At 43.7% G+C, this 20,588-nt stretch overlaps 2 protein-coding genes and 1 long non-coding RNA gene across 19 annotated transcripts in view; 2 read left to right on the top strand and 1 right to left on the bottom strand.

Moving 5' to 3' along the window:
• The window catches only part of JADE3 (jade family PHD finger 3), a 135,141-nt gene extending 130,155 nt beyond the window's left edge, over positions 1–4,986 (bottom strand). For 6 of the 16 annotated variants that reach the window (XM_021080377.1, XM_013986087.2, XM_013986083.2 and 3 more), the window contains exon 1: positions 4,321–4,460. The gene's annotated coding sequence lies outside the window, so the exon portion shown is untranslated. Of the gene's footprint in view, positions 1–4,320; positions 4,461–4,732 lie in introns of those variants that run through there. The other 10 variants (XM_021080382.1, XM_021080380.1, XM_013986089.2 and 7 more) reach the window with 9 other exon arrangements.
• Positions 3,465–4,658, top strand: LOC110257673 (basic salivary proline-rich protein 2-like). Its single transcript, XM_021079836.1, has one exon. The coding sequence runs from the start codon at positions 3,465–3,467 to the stop codon at positions 4,656–4,658; it is 1,194 nt and encodes a 397-aa protein (XP_020935495.1).
• The window catches only part of LOC106506955, an 84,229-nt gene continuing 68,442 nt past the window's right edge, over positions 4,802–20,588 (top strand). The window contains exon 1 of one of the 2 annotated variants that reach the window (XR_002340754.1): positions 4,802–4,890. This is a non-coding gene — a long non-coding RNA (uncharacterized LOC106506955). The remainder of the gene's footprint in view (positions 4,891–20,588) is intronic. The other variant, XR_002340755.1, reaches the window with a different exon arrangement.

Below are 20,588 nucleotides of genomic sequence, written 5' to 3'. Positions count from 1 at the left end.
CACATTCACATACAGCCCAAATGACTCCTAGGTATCTAACTCTTCAAATCCTTAACCAGCCTGGTGTTCCAATCATCCCTGTAAACCCCTTCAGCAGAATACTCTTCCCTTTGATTGAGATGGTAGATTTCCTTACTACCTTTCTTTCCACTGGGTGTGAAGCTCTCAAAGGGTAAATATCTTTTACCTCTTATACCCCTAGCAAATATATGTTTGCTAAGCAAATACATGAAAATGTTAGGAGAATATATTTTATAGGTGCAAAGTTGGGGAGTGGTGGAATGGATTTTCATAACAATATTAAAGTTTGGCATAGCAAAACAAAAATCATAACAAAAGGGGAGTTTATCTTCACCACTTTTACAATTGATAATGATTTCTAAATATAGCACCAGAAATTCCATGTGATTTACAACTGCATGCTTTAGCAGCTATAGGTAGACTTACCAATGTTCTGCTATACCCTGCAGCTGCACCTGAGCTACCCTCATGACCAGATGCCTTTGACAAATATTAATCTCTCAATGGTTACTCTCAAATGTTCATAAAAAGAAACAGAAAGAGCAAATGATAAAGCAAATGGGAGCAAACTGTTAGTAAATGGTGACCCTGAGTAAAGGGAATACAGGAGTTCTTTGTACTATTCTTGCGACTTTTTTTTTTTTGTAGTTATTATAACAAAGTAAGAAGTTTTGAAAATCTAAGAAAGGTAACATTTTTCCTAGGAGATTCCAACACACAAGGTCTAATGTACTGGCCATGCCGGTAGCATATTTCCTTGTCAGCTATTTCAAAAAACACACTCCAGACTTGGGTTTCCTTGCCTATCAGCCAATATCAAGGGATAAGAAGCCCCTTGGGTAGCAGAGCTCAGCCATGGCTTCTGGGTTGGGACAGAGATTAAATTACTTATTGCCCGCAGAACAGTAATGAACACATAAGGTATCTCCTACTGGACAAAGCCCCAGTCCTATGTACCCATACCAGGCCCCCTACTTTCTTTAGTAGGCCTGCCCCCTCCGAGTTCCCCACCAAGAGAAGCACAGAGGCAATTCTGATGGTAAGAGCTTTGCTGCTATTGTCTATGGAGAGACCTAAATAGAGGAAGCAAAAATAACCATGGGGAAGTCACAAAGATTCCAGAAACAGAAAAATCAAAGCAGTAGTTACTTGGTCCATAATGACCACTAGCTAGCACCCTTTTATTCATTCATCACTTCCACCTACTCATCCCAGATTCTCCCCACCCCACAAACCAGGATGCTTGGGCTTTCCTAGCCACTGTAAGTGGAACAAGTAGAACCTTGTAAACCATTCAAGTATCTCCACATTAGCCATTTCAGAGGAGTGCCACATGGGTGACACCCAACACTAACCCATCACCAATAAGGTGAGATAAATTATTCCCTGATGAGAGATTTTCTTAATGTAAACCAGGATATGCTCTTTACCGTCCTCAGATCCTGCTGTGTAAGCTCCGTGAGGAGATAGGTGCATCATGTTCTGTAATAACATTCAAGCTCTGTATTCTTGATCAAGGCTTATAAGAGCTATCTGTAATGCCATGTCTTCAAAAACACCCAACGCCTTCTGCCTCCACCCAAACACTTACCTAGTTCCAGCCAGACCTCAAAGAAGTGTGCAAAAAGAAGAAATGGCTTTGTATAGCTTAAGGGAGAAATGGGTGTCAGGGCTGGTGGAACACAAAGGAGGGAAAAGACAAGCATAACCAAAGGAGACCATACTCATCCTACAAGGCTTCAACATCCTTTGTTCTTAAAATATTTTAACTTTCACCAACCTTTACGTCTCAACTATGATGAGAGCCCTGCACCATCACTTGTCCTGCTCCTGGGAACCTTCTCTACAGTCCAGAAGGTGTGTCACAGGCACCCAAAGGCTGCTTCCAAGTCACTCCTGATGGCCAGTTGATCACAAATACTTCAGGAAGGAGTGGGGGGGGGGCTTCTTCACTTTCCTCTATTTGTGACCAAGATTCACCAACTTCTACAGGTAAGAAGGCATTTACCACACTGCCAAGACATAGCAACACGACTCAGAAAGGTGGGAGACGGAGGAAGTTCCCATTGTGGCTCAGGGGTAACAAACCTGACCGCTGAGGATGTGGGTTCGATCCCTGGCCATGAGGCTGCAGGTTCCATCCCTGGCCTCGCTCAGTAGGTTAAGGATCCGCTGTGGCTGTGGCTGTGATGTAGGCCGGCAGCTGCAGCTCCGATTTGACCCCTAGCTTGGAATTTCCATATGCTGCAGGTTCAGCTCTAAAGAGCAAAAAAAAAAAAAAAAAAAAAAAAAAAGAGAGACCAAAACTGTGGGTTCTAGAACCAGATCAGGACCCCAGAGTCTTCCAAAATTGACTAGACAAAGAATGCAAGGAACTCTATCAGGGCAACGATACTGGGTTAAGAGCACTTCTCTAGCCAACAAAACTAGAGAAGAGCACAACTGAAGAAAAAGTGTCAATGATGGTAGCTAGCACTGAGAAGATCTCATGTAATTCTCCGACCCTTGAAGAGAGGTTATCATCCTTTTACAGTTTGAGTATTTAAATTCAGAGCTCACTTCAAATGAAAATGTTATATAAAGATAGAATATTTCTAGGCTAAACAAAAGAGAAAAAAAATCTATTTTCACTTAACCAGAAAGCAATCACATGATGCTATAAAAGCATGAGAACTACACTATTCAAAGGTTACAGAAGCCCGAGATCCACATTCCCATTGTTTACAGAGGTTATGAAGTATTAAATTAAATAAAAACACAATGCTTTGTTCAGGCCGGCTCCTTTCTCAACCCCCCCACCATCACCCCCAGGCTGACAAGACGTGGCTGCAGGGAAGATAGTTAAAAGAACTCCTCTGGGAAAGTGGATTCTGGGTTGCTTAAACTAAGCCGAGATGTTGTGCAACCAGTCTTTACCTAAATTATTTTCCATTACTTTGCGAGTTGAGAGAGAAGTAGACAGTTATCTTTATCAGACTGAATACAAGGAATGAGGTCGTCTTTCCCTCCCAGCCACTGGAATCACCATCAAGTCGGTTTTGATTTCTCCTACAATCACAAGGCGGGGAGGGGGGTGGGGGAGGCACGGGGATCTCTCATCCTCAGCTTCCCAGATCCACGGATCTCACCTCAAAAACAATCGCTCAAACATCTGAGACCGTGGATTTCCTCACAGCTCAGCAAGTCAGAGAAGCGGCCAAACAAGTTTCTTGCCAAATGCTTCGGAGCTACCTATGTCCCAGGGCTACACAAGGACACCACCTTTGAAACATGCCTCCACATACCACTATCGCGGCCACACACCCGAGAGCCCGCCCCCCTTTCCTCCTCACAAATAATAAACGCAGGTTGCCCCGTGCAATTTAAAAGTCAGCCCACCAACAGCAGCCCTGAAGAGCGGCGAGAGGGACTGGATGGGAAGGAGGCTATCTTTTTTTAAAAAAATGTTTTTCATCGATTGCCCCCACGGCGGAGGGAATAAAGCCAACTCGATCGGTGGAGAAAAGTTAACTTTGTCGTGCCCCGTGGTGGGAAATTTTTCCCTTCAGACTCGCAAAGCCCTCCCGCTTTTCCCACCCTCCCGCCCCCGGGACCGCCCGGGCGCTCCTCAGCCTCGGCGGCCCGGGACCGGCAGCGCCCGAACAATGACGCCGGGGGGGAGGGAAAGTTCGCCAGCCCGCGGGGCGCCGGGGCTCACCGGGGGCCTCACCGCCGCCGCCCGCACCGCCCGTCCCCCCGTCTCCGGGACTCGCTTCTTCCCGCCCCTCGAGATCGAAACAGCCAGGGCGCGCCCCCGCTCCCCAGAGCATCCGGCCTCAGGCGGCCCCGCACGGCAGGTCCTCCCGCCGCAGGGTCTGGCCCCGGGAGCCCCACGAGCAGGCAGAGGACCGGGAGGGAGGGGCGCCAGGAGGGGGCACCGGAGGGAACGGCCGCAACAGTTATGGCGCTCAATTCCTGCCCGAGCAGAGCCGCCGCCGAGCCCGGCCGGCAGCCGCCCCCCCCCACCCCCGCCTCCAACGCCCCCCCGCTCCGAGCCGGCCACCCGGCGCTGCCCGGGTCGGCTGAGGGGCCGCCGGGCACTTCGCCGCAAGCCCACACGCGCTCTCGGCCCCCAGGCGCTGGGGACACCGGAGGCCACCGCGGTGTGGAGCCGGAGCGACCCGGAGCGCGGCGAGGCTGGGCCGGGACGTTGCGCTCCGCGGCGTCCGTTTCCACTCCCCGAGGCCGCCACTCCCGCTGCCCACCCGACGCAACGCCCCCAAGCCCGCTCGCCCCGCGTCCAGCCTCAGCGGCGCCTACCTTCGCGCAGCTCGGTCGCCGCTCCTCCCCTGCTCCACGCTCGGGCCCGGCAACGTGCCGGGCGAGTCCGGCCGGGGTGGTCACCGCCCCCTGAACCGCTCGCTTTCTTCTCTCCCCTCCCTCGCACCTGCCCCCGAATCTCCTCCCCACCCCCGCCTCCCGCCCCTCCGCCGGGGCCGCCCCCGCGCCGCAGCTCCCGCCCTCGGGCCCTCGCCAGCCCGCCCGCCCGCCCGGCCGGCCCGTCAGGCCTCAGCGCTGGGCAGGCGGTTGGGCGGCGGCGGCGGCGGCAGCGGAGGCGGCGGCGGCTGAAGCGGCGCGGAGCACTATTGTATTCCTGACACTGTGCGCTCCCACGCTCCGCCTCTTCCCCTTCCTTCCTCTCCCCAACGCCCCCCAACCGCGCTCCACTTACCCGCCCCGCCAACAGCCGGCCGCGCTCGCCCTACCCGACTGGCTCCCCGCCGTCTGCCCGCCGCTCGCTCTTCTGGCGGGCTGGGCGCCGTCGCCACCGCCGCGCGTCTCGAGGCTCCGCCCACTCAGTGCTCCCGCACCCGCGGCGCCGGGCTCCAGGTGGGTTCCTCGCAGCTCCTGCTGGGCGCGCTGCAGCCGGGAGGCGCCTCAGCGCCTCCCAGGGCCGGGGAGAGCGACCGCGGGGGAGGTAGCTCGGCTGTGTGGAAATACTGCCGAAGCTTTGCCTGGCCCCTTTCAACTCGAAAGTTCTCTAAGTGGACCCTCCTGTCTACACCTCGTTGTCGGCCTCTATTGCTTAAGGTCGTTTGCGCTGGAATGACCTATAATCGTCCAGCCGAAGAGGCTATTAACAGAGTGAATTTATTCAGTGGCAAGCCCAAAAGGTTTATGATGGCGTGTGGCTTTTTGATGAGTCAACTTGGTTAGGCTACAGCCCCCAGGTATGCACACCCTAAGCCAAGGTGTTGCCGTGAAGAGATTTTCCTGTCATTAAAGCTCCTGATCTGTCGATGGAAAGTAAGGGAGATTATCCTGGATAATCTAAGTGGGCCTGATTATTCCTTTCTGACTCCTGCCCTATAGATTCTGGATTTGCTTAGCCAGCCGCACATTTGTAAGCCAATATCTTCTAATTACTAAATGAGTTAATATATATATAAATATAATATATATAATGTAATACGCACACACACATATGGCTATTTGTCTGCTTCCCTGGTGGAATACTGACTCATACAGATGTTTAAGCAACAAACCCTTGGCTGTGAGCTCATACTGTCGTTTGCATTTACATTTCTAGGCTAAACAAAAATATAGGCCCTTTTTGTATTTTGTCCGTTTTCCATATGAAGGACGTAGTTCTATTTTATTATACGCAAATGTGTGAGTTCTGAAGTATCCATGGTCCTTCAAAACTTATTTTGAAATAGTTAGAGATTCACGAGATCCATAAACAGTATTGCAGAAGTTTCATGTACTCTTCACCCAATTTCTCACAATGGTAATATCTCCCAGAACCAAGGTATTGACATTGGTACCATCCACAGGCCTTATTCAGATCTCACCAGTTTTACATGCACTCATTTCTGTGTCTGGGTATATAGTACCGTGTAATTTTTATCCTATGTAAATGGAATCATACCTTTTGTTCACTCAGCATAATTTCCTTTGAGATCCACGTAAGTTGTTGTATCCATAGTTCATTCCTTTTTATTGCTGAGTAGTGATATTGCTGTGGATGTACTACAGTTTAACTATTCACCCACTGACAGACATTTGGGTTATTCCAATTTTTGCCTGTTAAGAATAAAACTGCTAGGAATATTCATATAGAGTGTTTGTGTAAGCATGGTTTTCACGTCTCTGTGACAAATGCCCAAGAGCGCAGTTGCTGGGTCAGGTGGTGTATGTAAGTTTAGTGTTATAAGAAACTATTAAAATTTCTAGACTATCTGTACCATTTTACATTCCCACCAGCGATGTATGAGAGATCCACTTTCTCTACGTCTTTGTCTCTTTTGTCTGCATTTGGTATTGTCACTGTATTTTTATTTTCGTCATGCTAATAGGTGTGCGGTGATATCTCTTTGTTTTAAATTGCCTTTCCCCAATAGCTAATAATGTTAAACATCTTTTCATCTGATTATTTGCCATTTGTACGTCCTCTTTAATGTGATGTCTTTTGCCCATTACGTTTCGAGAATTCTTTATATATTTTAGATACAAGTTCTCTGTGGGGTATGTGGTCTGCACACATTATTCCCAGTCTGTAGCTGGTCTTTTCATCCCTCTAAGAGATTTTGCAGGCCACAATTTTTTATTTTGACGAAGTCCGACTTGTCAATGTTTGCATTTATGTATCGTGATTTGGTGTCACGTCCAAGAAAAATTTCACCTAGCCCCAGATCCCACAAATTTTCTCTTGCATTTCCTTCTAAAAGTATTATAGTTTTATATTTTACCTTTAAGGCCGTGATTCATTTTGAATTAATTTTTGTATAAAATGTGAACTCAAGGTCAAGGTTCATATTTTTGCCAATGGATGTCTGATGGCTCAAACACGGTTTGTGAAAATGACAGTTTTCCTTCCATTAACTTGCTTTTACACCTTTGTCAAAATCAGTTGGGCATATTTGTGTGGGGCTATTTCTAGATTGTCTGTTCTGTTTTATAGTTCTATGTGTCTAGCTCTCTGTGAATACCAAACAGTCTTGATTACTATAGCTACATATTTCTTTATTCTTCCAAATTGTTTTAGCCATTCAAGGCCATTTATTTTCCTTTCTATATAAATTTTGAGATGAGCCTGTGTATATCTACAGAAACCTTGCTGGGATTTTGATAGGAATTATGTTGAACCTATAGATCAATTTAGGGAGGACTGGCATCTTTACTATATTGAGTCTTTCAATCCATAAACACATTATATGTGTCTCTCCTTGTATTTAGATCTTCTTTGATTTCTTTCATCAGCATTTTGGAATTTTCAGCATACAGATCCTGTACATGTTTGGTGAAGTGTGTATCGTATTTTATTTTCTTTGGAGTGATGGCAAATAACATCGTGTTTAAAATTTCAGCTTTAGGGGTTCCCGCTGTAGCACAGTGGGTTAAGGATCCAGCTTTGCCACAGCTGTGGCATAGCTTGACGCTATGGCTTAGATTCAACCCCTGGCCCAGGAACTTCCATATGCCATGGGTGTGGCCAACAAAGAAAAAAAATTTTTTCAGCTTCTTCATTCATTGTTCGTTATTAGTATATAGAAATGCAGTTAATTTGGGGTGTTGATCTTAGATTCTTTGACTTTGTTGAACCCACTTACTGGTTCCAGGAGGGTTTTTTTGGGTAAATTCTTTGGGATTTTCTACATTGACAAATGTGTTTCCCATGCGTATGGGACAGTTTTATTTGTTCCTTTTCAATAAATATGCCTTTTATTTCCTTTTCATGCAGGCTAGAACTTTTAGTACTATGTCGAATAAGAGCGGTGTCAGTAGGAGTTCCCACTGTGGTGCGGTGGGTTGATGATCTAGCTTGTCTGTGAGGTGTTGCCAGTTCAATCCCTGGCCCGGCGCAGTGGGTTAAGGATCTGGTGTTGCTGCAGCTGTGGCATATGTAGCAGATGCTGCTCGATTTGATCTGTGGCCTGGAAACTTCCATATTCCAAACGGCCAAAAAAAAAAAAAAAAAAAGGAAAAGAGTGGTGTGAGCAGATATCCTTCCCTAGTTCCCTATCTTAGGGGGAAACTTTCATTCCAGCTTTCACAGCTGAGAACATTGTTAGCTGCAGTGTGTTTGTTTTTGTAGATGCTCTTTATCAAATTGAGCAAAGTACCCTTCTGTGCCCGATTTGCTGAGAGTTTTTAATCATGAATGCTGAATTTTGTCAAATGCTTTTCTGCAGCAATTGATATGATCCTATGATTTTTCTTCTTTAGCCTTTGGATATGATAGTTTATATTAATTGAATATTGATTTTTTTGTTGTTGTTGTTTGAGGGCCGCACCTGCAGCATATAGAGGTTCCCAGGCTAGGAGTCTAATTGGAGCTATAGCTGCCGGCCTACACCACAGCTCATGGCAATGCCGGATCTGCCGGCCTACACCACAGCTCATGGCAATGCCAGATCCTTAACCCACTTGAGCAAGGCCAGGGATCGAACCTGCAACCTCATGGTTCCTAGTCGGGTTTGTTTCTGCTGCGCCGTGACAGGAACTCCTGAATATTGATTTTTGAACTAACACTGCATAGCTGGAATAAGCCCCACTTGGCCATGGTATAATTTTTTTATGCCTTTCTGGATTCTATATCACTGATATTTTGTTGGAGATTTTTGTGTCAAAGTTCATGAAATAAGTTTTGAGAGTTTTTTTTCCCCCCATACTGTGTTTGTCTGGTTTTGGTGCTAGGTGAATCCTGGCCTCATGAAATGAGTTGAGAAATTGGGCAGAAAAGAGTAATCATCGCAGGTCCTTGGTGGGTCTCTAGGAGCTTGGATTTCAGGCGCGTTTCCACCATTCCCAGAACTGATAAGGGTGGCTCACTATGCCTAAACTGTTTGTACAGATGTGATTTATGCCGGGAACTAAAATTCAGGTCTTCTGATTTCCAAGCCTTGCGGGAAGAGTTAACACCGCAGGCCTGTTAGCCTTTGAAAGACCTCTTTGCAAAGTCATTTCTTGGAAACTTGGATTTGGGGTGAGCTCGCCCCACTCCCAGGACTGATAAGAGTGCCTCACTGTGCCTAAACTGTACAAACAATATGGTTTGTGTCGATCATCTGCTTTCTTTCTGGGAGTCTGGAATTTTGTTGAGTGCTAAGGAGAGGGTGCCCATGTGACCAACCCCCTAATAAATGCCCTGGGACTACATTTCTAGTGAGCTTCCCTGATAGAAAACATTTCGCATGTGTTGTCACAACTCTTTGCTGGAGGACTTAAGTACATCCTGTGTGCCTCCACGGGGAGAGGACTCCTGGAAGCTTGTGCCTGCCTGGTTTTCTCTGCCTTTCACCCATGTGCCTTTTTCCTATGCTGATTTTGCTCTGTATTCTCTCACTGTGATGAATAGTAGCCTTGAGTCTGACTGTATGCTGAGATCCTAGTAAGTCATTGAGCCAGGAATGGGTTGAGGACTCCTGACAGAAATTCTCCCTCCTCTTTGGTGTTCTGGAAGGGACTATGTGAAATTGGTGTGAATTCTTTAAATGTTTGGTAAAATTTCTCGGTGAAACCATGTGGACCTGGAACTTTTTTCCCCCAAGACCTTTTAAATTACAAATCTAAGGGAGTTCCCATCGTGGCTCAGTGGTTAACGAATCTGACGAGGAACCATGAGGTTGCGGGTTTGATCCCTGGCCTTGCTCAGTGGGTTAGGGATCCGGCGTTGCCGTGAGCTGTGGTGTAGGATCCCGCGTGGCTGTGGCTCTGGTGTAGGCCAGGGGCCACAGCTCTGATTCGACCCCTAGCCTGGGAACCTCCATATGCCGCGGGAGCAGCCCTAGAAAAGGCAAAAAGACAAAAAAATAAATAAATAAATTACAAATCTAATTTCTTTAGTAGTTATCGGATTATTTAGATTATAAAATTCCATCTTGAGTTTTGATAGTTTGTGGTTTCCAAGGAATTGGTCCATTTTATCTAAATTGTCAAGTTTATATGCATAGGGGTTTTCATAGCATTCCTTTTTAAAAAAAGAAAAAAAAAAACATCCAGGAGTTCCTACTGTGGCACAGTGGATTAAGAACCCGACTGCAGCAGCTCACGTTGCTGCGGAGATGCCCGTTTGATCCCTGGCCCGGCACAGTGGGTTAAAGGAGCTGGCATTGCCGCAGCTGCGGGGTAGGTCATAGCTGTGGCTTGGATTCAGTCCCTGGCCAGGGAACTTCCATATGCCGCAGGTGCAGCCATAAAAGAAAAAAACAAAAAACAAAAAACACAAACACACACTTCACATATTTACCTCCCCTTCTTTTTCTTTGGTGAGACAATTTAGGTTCTACCCTCTTAGCAATTGCAATTATACAATACAGTGCTGTCTACTATACTCACTGTGTTATACATTAGATCCTCAGACCTTATTCATCTAAGTTTGCACCCTTTTACCAACCTCTCTCCATTTCCCCTGACCTTCAGCCCCTGGCAACTGCCACTCTACTCTCTGTTTTTATGTGTTTGACTCTTTTTTAGATTTCACATCTAAGTGATACCATGCAGTATTTGTCTTTCTCTGTCTGGCTCATTTCACTTAGCATAATGCCCTCCAGATTCATCACTATTGTCACAAATAACAGGATTTCCTTCTTTTTAAAGGCTGAATGATATTCTTGTGTACCCGCATGACACACACCACATTTACTTGATTCATTCCTCTGTTGACAGACACTTAGGTCGCTTCCATATCTTGGCTATTGTGAATAATGCTGCATTGAACATGGGAGTGAGGATAGCTCTTTGAGATCCTGATTTCATTCCTTTTGAAATATACCCAGAAGTGGGATTGCTGGCGCATATAGTAGTTCTTTTTTTAAATTTTTGTAAGGGGGGGGTCCCTAATATCAAAAAATATAATGAGGAGTTCCCTTCGTGCCTCAGTGGTTAATGAAACTGACTTGTATCCATGAGGATGCGGGTTGATCCCTGGCCTCGCTCAGTGGGTTAAGGATCTGGCATTGCCGTGAGCTGTGGTGTAGGTCGCAGACATGGCTCGGATCCCATGTGGCTGTGGCTGTGGCTGTGGCTGGCAGCTGTAGCTCCCATTCGACCCCTAGCCTGGGAATCTCCATATGCCCTGGGTGTAGCCCTAAAATAACAACTACTATATATATATATATATATATATATATATATATATATATATATATACATATATATATATATATATGAAATGATTTGCAAGTTTTTCTTCCAAATAGTGACATATTTTGGTCAGGGATGGACTCTGTATTTGCTATAGACAGATATTGCCATAGCATCTTTCTCCCAAGGAATTTGGGTACTGGGTTGAGAACTTTTATTTTCCTTTCATTGGCTGCAGGATCTGTAGGAAGATCCCCTGGCTCATTTGTGATATTAGTGACTTATGTTTTCTCTTTTTATCTTAGTCAATTGTGCTATAGGTTTATCAATTTTATTGATCTTTTCAGAGAAGCAGCTTTTTGTTTAATTGATTCTCTCTATTGTTTTCCTATTTTCAATTTCATTGATTTCTGCTCTTTATTATTTCCTTCCTTCTGCTTGCTTTGAATTCATTTTATTTTGTTCTTTTTCTAGTCTCTTTATGTGATTGATTTCTAGTCTCCTTACATGACTGATTTGAGATCTTTCCTCTTTTCTAATGTAAGCATCTAGGGTTCTAAATTCCCATACCAGCACTGCTTTATCTGCATTCCACAAATTGTGATGTGCTGTATTTTCGTTTTCATTCAGTTCATTATATTTTCTAAAATTTCCCTTGAGATTTCTTTTTTTTTTTTTTTTTGACCTATGGATTAATGAGAAATGTGGTATTTAGTTTCCAAGTATTTGGAGATTTTCCTGTTGACTTTTTTTTAAAATTGATTTCTAGTTTGATTCCATTATGGCCTGAGAACATACTCTGCATGATTTTAGTTCTTTTTACATCTGTCGAAGTTTGTTTTATAACCCAGAATATGAGCTATCTTGGTGAATATTCATTGGTATTTGAAAAGAATGTGAGTTATGCTATTGTTGGGTGGAGTGTCCTATAAATTCGATCCTGTTGTTTTATGGTGTTGTTGAGCTGTATAATCTTGCTGATTTTATGTCTAGTAGTTCTGGTGCTGAGAGGGGTTATTGAAGTTTCCAGCTATAAGTATAGATTTGTTTCTCCTTTCAGTTCTATTAGGTTTTGCTTCATGTATCTTGAAGCTCTGTTGTTTGCCTCATGCACATTTATTTATTTATTTATTTTGTCTCTTGTCTTTTTAGGGCCACTCCCTCAGCATATGGAGGTTCCCAGGCTAGGGGTGTAATTGGAGCTACAGCTGCTGGCCTATGCCATAGCTCACAGCAATGGCGGATCCTTAGCCCACTGAGCAAGGCCAGGGATTGAACCCGCATCCTCATGGATACCAGTCAGGTTTGTTAACTGCTGAGTCATGGAGGCATGCACATTTAGGATTGCTGTGTCTTCTTGGTGGATTGACCCTTTTATCACTAATGTCCTTCTTTGTCCCTGCTAGTTTTGTTTGCTCTAAGGTCTATCTGATATTAATATAGCCACTCCTGCTTTTATAAATTAATATTTGATTAGTGTATCTTTTCCCATCATTTTACTTTCAGCCTACCTATGTTATATTTGAAGTGAGTTCCTTGTAAACAACATATAGTTGGGTATTTTGAAAAGCCATTCTGTGAATCTCTGTATTTTAATTCATGTATTTATACTCTTCACCTTTAACGTAGCTATTGATATCTTAGGGCTAACATCTAAGGTTTTCATTATTTGCTTTCTGTTTATTCCCTCTATTTCTCATTCCTCTGTTTTCCTTTTCTTGCCTTACTATAGGTTACTCGAATATTTTTTAGAATTCCATTTTGACTGACATTGTGTTTTTGAGTATATAACTTTATAGAGATCTATGTTTACTCTAGGTGTTAAAATACACATATGTAATATCACAATGTACTGTTATCAACATTTTGCCACTTCTAGTAAAGTGTTGAAATCCTATTTTCATTTATGTCCCTTGACCCTCTCACGTTTTAAATACAATTTTCATATTTATTTCCTCTACATACATTAAACCTAACATTAGATGGTATTATAATTTTTGTTTCAACAGTCTATCATGGTAGAAAAAAACCTCATGAAGAAAAACACAGTCTATTATATTTATCCTTATTTTTACACAAGTCATTGCTTTCCTTCCTCTCTGAAGTTCCAAGCCTCCTCCTTTTATCATTTCCATCCTGTTTGGAGAGCTTCCTTTACCCATTAATTAATGGTAAGTCTGCTAGTAAAAAATGTATAAGTTTTCTATTATCTGGGCACATTTTTATTTTCCTTTATTCCTGAAGGATATTTTTGCTGATCGTGGAATTCAGATTTGACTGTTCTTTTCTTTCATCATTTGAAAAATATATCACGTTCTTCCAGCCTTTATAATTTCAGATGAGAAATTCACTATCACCTGACTCAATGTTCTTCTGTAGGTAATGTAGTTTTCTCTCTAGCTGCTTTCAAGATCATTTTTCTTTATCTTTAGTTTTAGAAGTTATTTGTGATGTGTCTTGCTGTGGATTTTTTTTGAGGTTTCCTGTCTGGGTTTCACTGAGCTTCTTGAATTTGTAGCTTTATGTCTTTGGACAAATTTGGGACATTTTGGGCCATTATTTCTTTGAATTCATTTTCAGCCCCACTCCCCCCTGTCCTTCAGTGACCTCAATTTTATGAGTATTAGCACGTTTGTTGTTATTGTACAACAAGTCCCTGAGACTGGGTTTTTCCTCTCCACATCTACTTTTTCTCTTTTGTTCAGATTGGAGAAATTCTATTGTTCTGTCCTCAAGTTCACAGATTCTTATCCTGTCATCTTCATGCTACTATTGAATCCATCCAATGAGTTTTTAAAAATCTTTTTCAGTACCTTTTCTTTATTTATTTACTTTTAACTCGATGAATTTTATCACATTTATAGTTGTACAATGATCGTCACAACCCAATTTCCATCCCAAACCCCCAGCATCCCATCCCCCCACCCCCCCTAACTTTTCACTACTGAATTTTTCAATTCTATGCTTTCTGTTTGGTTCTTTTTTTCCTGTATTTTATGTATTTCTCCATTTGTTTCAAGATCACTGAAGTGTTGATTGTAATTGATCATTGAAACATTTTTTTAATGACAGCTACTCTAAAGTTCGTGTAAGATAAATCCAACATACAGAGTTTCCACTGTGGTGCAACAGGATTGGCGGCATCTCTATAGCACTAGGACACAGGTTCAATCTCTGGCATGGTGGCTTGAAGGTTCAGCGTTCCCACACCTGCAGCATCTGATCCCTGACCCGGGAATTCCACATGCCGCAGGGCGGCCAAGAAAAGAAAAAAGAAAAAAAAAAAAAGAAGATAAATCCAACATCTAATTCCTCTCAGTGGTATATCTGTTGTCTTTTCCCATTCAAGTTGGGAATATGATGAGTTCTTTTCCATTGTCTCCTAGACATTTTGGATGTCAAGAGACTCTGGACGCTACTCAAATCTTAGTGCACAGGTCCTAGCCTACTTTTGGGGCAATTTAGTTTTTAGAACCCTTGCAGTGCTATTCCAGTCTACTTTGTGTGCTATTTGAAGCCACCTTGAAAACTGAGGTGGTATTCCACACTGTAGTTCAGTTCTCAGACCTTCAGGCATGTTGATTAGTCACTTTTACCTTTGGGTCAGTCAAGTGTCTTTCCAGGAATCCCTTCCAGAGTTCCCTGGTGGCCTAGCTGTTAAGGACTCGGCCTTGTCACTGCTGTGGCTCTGATCACTGCTGCGGTGTAGGTTCCATCCTTGGCCCTGGAATTTCTGCATGTAGCAGGTGGGGCCAAAAAAAACAAGAAGAAGAAGCCCTTTTCCCAGTTCTCTCCTCTCTTGAGATCCCCTCTTCACTCTGAAACTGAGAGAATGAGAGCACCAGCTGCCATTGGCAGACAGGGTGAAAGTCTAGACATGGCAACACTGGGTAGAGGGAGCATCTTGCTGGATCCTCTCCTTATGCAGGGTGGGAGAGGAGTGGCAGATGTCCAAACTGCCGCTTGTGCTCAACTGGCACTGCTGGTGGGAGAGGAAAGTGCCTCCCCAGCCACCTGCCACTTGATGGGAGTCCGGAGATCCTATGCCTCCCCAGGGCCATCTGATGTCTTCAGGTTGGTGATGGGGGTGGGGGAAGATGCCAGGCTGAAAATGCTAACCCTGGCTACCTGGTGCTGCTGGCTGGGCCACAGCAGTGTGAATTATTTGCTGGGTATCTGCTGATGCCTCCAGCAGAGCACAGCACCACCACCACTGCCCCCAACTCTCAGCTCACTCTTGAATGCAGGGAGTGCGTCACAGGCCGCCTGGTGCCACTGGGACTCCCACTCCATCTCAGCTTGTGCTTTTCCAGGGGGAGGAAAGCAGCGATTAGATGGGGGTCCTAAGTCTAGTGTCCCTGCTTAGTCACTTCAGACACCATAGGCTGAGGTAGGGCAGGTGTCATCATCAAGTTTTCTCTCCTACGGGACTGGGTTTCTCTCCTTTCCAGGTGCTTTGGCCAGAAGGAACAGGTTTTTCTTTGGCTTTGTTATCTTTTGCTTGTTTGTTTCGGTCTGCTCTGACAGGAAATTCTAGATTGCAGGCTTCACAAGCACCTAGTCTGGAATACTGAAAAACTAGGGAGCTCACTCCAGGTTTCCTCAAGTCCTGAGGTCTCTAACCAGCCCCCATTCCTCTTTTTGCCACCAGAGTCTCTTCATGATGGACTTTTGCTATTATTTCCAGGGATTTTAGTTACACTTAGCAGGGAGGAGCAAGGAGAAATGAGTCCATGCTGTCTTGTCTGAAACTTGAAGTTACGTCATCTTTTAAAAGCAATTAATGAAATGATAAATGAAGACATTTCTGTTTCAGTTGGAAAACAGGAAGAATTTGCCGTCGGGGGTCATGATGACTTCAGCTTGCACTTTAAAGCCAAAACTCTTTTTCTTGTCTTTCTTTTTTTTTTTTAATTTAATTTAAAAAATTTTTAAACCAATTTTTTAAAATTTGTAAAATAATAGAACTGCTAATGTTTGGACTTTAGTGGACAGATACTTTCAGAAGGCCTGGGGGATTGTAAATCTTTGCTAAGCCACTTGTTGATGGAACTGGATGTAAGATCTGGCCGTGCTTTGGTACAGACGCTGTGGTGGTGTAACTTGCCAGAAACGGGCTCAGGGGACCAAAAGTGAAAAGGCCAAAGAAATATAGAGGAGTAAATTATCACCCTTGGCAAGACTGTCCTTCCTTCTCTTTTCTCTCCAATTTCTCTCTTACCCATCACACCAATTTCACATGATAAAAATCAGTAGGCCCCGTTTCCCTTAGACAAGTATTTTACTTGTAAAATAGCTACTTCCCATGTAAGTTCATCTGTCTGTGCACTGTAATATATATGTAAACCCATAGACAAATGGTCTAGAAGAATATAGACCAAACTGATAATGGCAGTTACCAATGGAGAGTAGGGATCAAAGAGGATTTTAGATTTTTTTTTTTTTGTCTTTTTGGGCCATACCACCTGCAGCATCTGGAGGTTCCCAGGGTAGGGGGGTTGAATCAGAGCTGTAGCCGCCCAGCCTACGCCAGAGCCACAGCAACGCCAGATCCGAGCCGAGTCTGCGACCTACACCATAGCTCACGGCAACACTGGATCCTTAACCCACTGTGTGAGGCCAGGGATCGGACCTGCATCTTCGTGGATGCTAGTCAGATTCATTTCCACTGAGCCACAGACAGGAACTCCAAGGATTTTAGATTTATCAACATTTTTTCTCAGAGAAAATAGTGGTATGATTTGGATAATTAACAATTAATAATAAAACAAAACAACCTGTGCATCTGCCAGGCCACATGAGAGAGAGACTGATAAGGAAAAGAATTTAAGACATGCTCCCTTTTCTTCAGCCAAAAGTTATTTCAACCTTGTGAAATCTGGTGACACTTAACCTTTCTTCAGAACTTCAAGACTTGCAGGAACATTTTCAGATAACATTCGGAAAATTGCTGGTTTTTCAAACAAAAAAGCAATTGTAAACACAGGGAACCTTTATCTGCGCTCTCGGTTGAAATGATAACATGTAAAAATGGTCTTTGTGTGCACATAGTAAATACAAAGACAACTACAGCGAGAGAGTGATAAATTCGTGAGCACTAGTGACATTATTTGATTTTTTGCTGCATACTGATATCCAAAATAATGCTATCAAGTAGAGACAGCAAAAAATATTGGGGAGGCTGCAAGTTCCCAGGAGGAAAGTTAAGTGGGAGCTGCAGCTGCCGGCCTACGCCACAGCCACAGCAATGCCAGATTCAAGCCATGTCTGCAACCTACACCACAGTTCCTGGCAATGGGAGATCCCTTACCTTACTGAACGAGGTCAGGGATGGAACCCGAATCCTCATGGATACTAGTAGGGTTCTTAACCCACTTATCCACAATGAGAACTCCCTGGAGAGAACTTTTAATTCACAAGATTTCACTTGTGAAAGCTATATTCATGGAAGGAGACAGAAAATCAATATGTGTGGAGAATCTACAGTATTCCAAGTGTTTAAGTTATATTTTCTCATCTAATCCTTCCCCAGATCCTCCATATAGTCATCACTATTCCCATTGCAAAGGTAAACAAACTGAGGCTCAGAGAGAAAATAACTTTCTCCCCATCAATAGTAGACAGTAGGTATGCTTCAAACAAAATGCTTTCTATTCTTGTGTGGGTTTCACTATTTGTTGTTGTTGTTGTTGTTGTTGTTAGGTTTGTTTTTGCGGTTTTTTTGGCCATGCCTGTGGAAGTGCCTGGGCCAGGGATCGAACCCATGCTGCAGTTGCAACCTGTGCCACAGTTGTAGCAAAGCCTTGTCCTTAACCTGCTGCACCACGAGGAAACTTCCAGGTTTCACCAATTAAAGCATCCACCATTTTTATCCCAAGGGAATATAGAAATAGCCAACTAACCTAGCTTAGTATTCATTAAACATTTGCGGCATAAGGAAATGATTTACAAATGAAGAAATATATACCTGTTCTTTGAACTCCTTCCTTCCTTTTTAGGTATTAACTGCAAATGAGTTGGAGAACTCATTTTCTTACCAATAAACTGAAAACCACTTAGTGGAGCTGGGCCATAGCATACACCCAATAGATGAGTTATAATCAATGAAGCTTCCTTTTACCAGATGGTTTATGACCTTATAGACCACATATGTATTAATGCTAATGCCGCAGATTGATAATATTGGCTCCGTCTCTCCTTGGAAGCCTGTCTGGACTCGTGATTTATTTTCACAAAGAACAAGGTGTTCACTGATAGAAAGAAAAACGAAAATGAAACACCAGCCAACACCATTCGTGTTACAGGGTTAGGCTATAGTTCCCAGCTATTCCGTCAAGTACTAGTCAAGATGGGGGTGCAAAGATGTTTTGTAGGTGTGGGTCAAGTCTACATTCAGTTGACTTTAAGCAAGGAAGATTATCTTAGATCATCTGGGCGGGCCTGTTCAATCAGTTGAAAGCCTTAAGAGCAGAACCGGGGCTTCCCTTAAGAAGAACTCCCGGTGTTCCCTTCGTGGCTCAGCAGTTAACAAACCCAGCTGGTATCTATGAGGATGCAGGTTTGATCCCTGGCCTTGGTCAGTGGGTTAAGGATCCAGCGTTGCCGTGAGCTGTGTGTGGTGTGGGTTGCAGACACAGCTTGGGTCTGTGTGGCTGTGGCTGTGGTGTAGGCCGGTAGCTGCAGCTTCGATTTGACTCCTAGACTGGGAACCTAAAAAAAAAAAAAAAAAAAAAAAAATAGAACTCCCACCCATGGACAGCAGCACAGCATCAGCTTGTGCCTGAGAGCTCTAACCTCCCTGTCCTGATAATCCCCACTACAGTGTTCAGATTTTGGACTTGCCTGGCCTTGCCAGCCCCCATAATCACCTAAGGCAGTTCATTGGTTCTGTTTCTCTGGTGGAATCCTGAATGATACAATCAGTATCTTTACATTTATATATAAATCCGGAATCTTTATGTACTTGAAAATTAATTTTCCCTGAACTTTGTCTCCTCTCTTTAGATTTTTCTCAATCAGAAATTTCGAAAGGGTTGAACTAAGTGTCCGATTCTGGAGAATGCTCAACTTTAGAGACTAACCATCATTTTCCATATTGGAAATAAACTACACCATGTGTGGCTTAGGAGGGTGATTCCTCATGGAAACCATTATCTAAGTGAGTTCTCAGAAGTCTCTGTATTCAGCTTTCTGAAGATATAAGCACTTTTAAGGGATAGAAGCTCAGGAAAACTATTCCAAGCCTTTTATGCTCTAGTCAAGCCCATCCATAAAATCCTACATGTCTGATGAGATACACGGGCCAGTTGTTGTTTTTGTTTGTTTGTTTTCATCACAACAGCAATAGTTTTGAGTCTGAAGTTCTTCAGCAATTTCTTGGGAATTTTTTACTTCTCTGGGAGACCTTACCCCAATGATCTCATCCTAGTCTTTAGCCCTCTGAAGAAACTTTTGGGTTATTTTTTGGAAATGTTCTTAAATTTCTCCCCTCACATCTGTTTATGGTGTGTTCTAAACTACGCAGACCATAGGCTTCATGTGGCAAATACTGCTAGTTGCTTAGGCAATAGCCATTCTTTTCATCTTACTGTCAGAACCTCAATTTTTCAGGGAGGCAATATACCCCGTAAGAATACTCACCTCCCCAGATTCCCTAGAAGGTAGGATGGCCACGGGATCCAGCTCTGGCAAATGAGATACAAGCAGAAGTCTACTGAGTAACACTCCAGGGAAAGTTACTCTTTTCCCAATGGAAAGGTGCAGACCTCGCTGGCCTTTTGCCATTCGCCTTTTCCATTCTTTCTACTGAGAACGCACTCACCATACTTAGAGGTATGAAAGCCATGGTATTGGCATAAAGAAGAAGTTACATGTTTAGAATGGCAGAGCAGGAAGATAGAAAGAGCCGAGGGCTGTAACGACATTGCAGAGTTATTGGGCTGCCTAGCTGCCTACCTTAAGACTTTATTATATATGACCCATCATCTCAGCTCCTAAGTTCAATACTTACAGGTATTCATTCAGAGTTACTGATTTTGCGGCATTAGAGCCCCCTACAAGTGTTTAGATTTGTACTCATCTAACCAGGATTTCTTTTACTCGGGCAGTATTTGGCTGCCTGAGGCCAACAGGAGGCAGTTGTAAAGTCTTGGTGTCCACAGTGAGTTCTGGTCATTTTGAAAAATAAGACACAAGGAAAGTAATACTTCATGGTTTTATGTGATTAAGGACAAGAGGTAACACTAAGGCTAGAACTGTTATGCCCTTTATTTCACTGAATACTCAGAATAACTGCAAAGCAGTCATAATTCTCATTTTACAGAAGATAAAACTAAAGACATAACATGGCTTACAGAGATCTACACAGGCAGCATGTAGCAGAATGTAAGTCAAACCCAGGTCTGATGGGTCTCAAACTCACACTTGTTCTTTGCATGCATCTCTGACATGACCAGTCCAAACAAGCAGGGGTCCGTGGCTTCCTGGAAGAGGTAGAAATT

Source organism: Sus scrofa, chromosome X, assembly GCF_000003025.6.
Source record: "Sus scrofa isolate TJ Tabasco breed Duroc chromosome X, Sscrofa11.1, whole genome shotgun sequence".
Lineage (NCBI taxonomy): Eukaryota > Metazoa > Chordata > Mammalia > Artiodactyla > Suidae > Sus > Sus scrofa.
The sequence above is the reverse complement of the archived record's forward strand: the minus strand, read 5'-3'. Positions and strand labels throughout refer to the sequence as shown.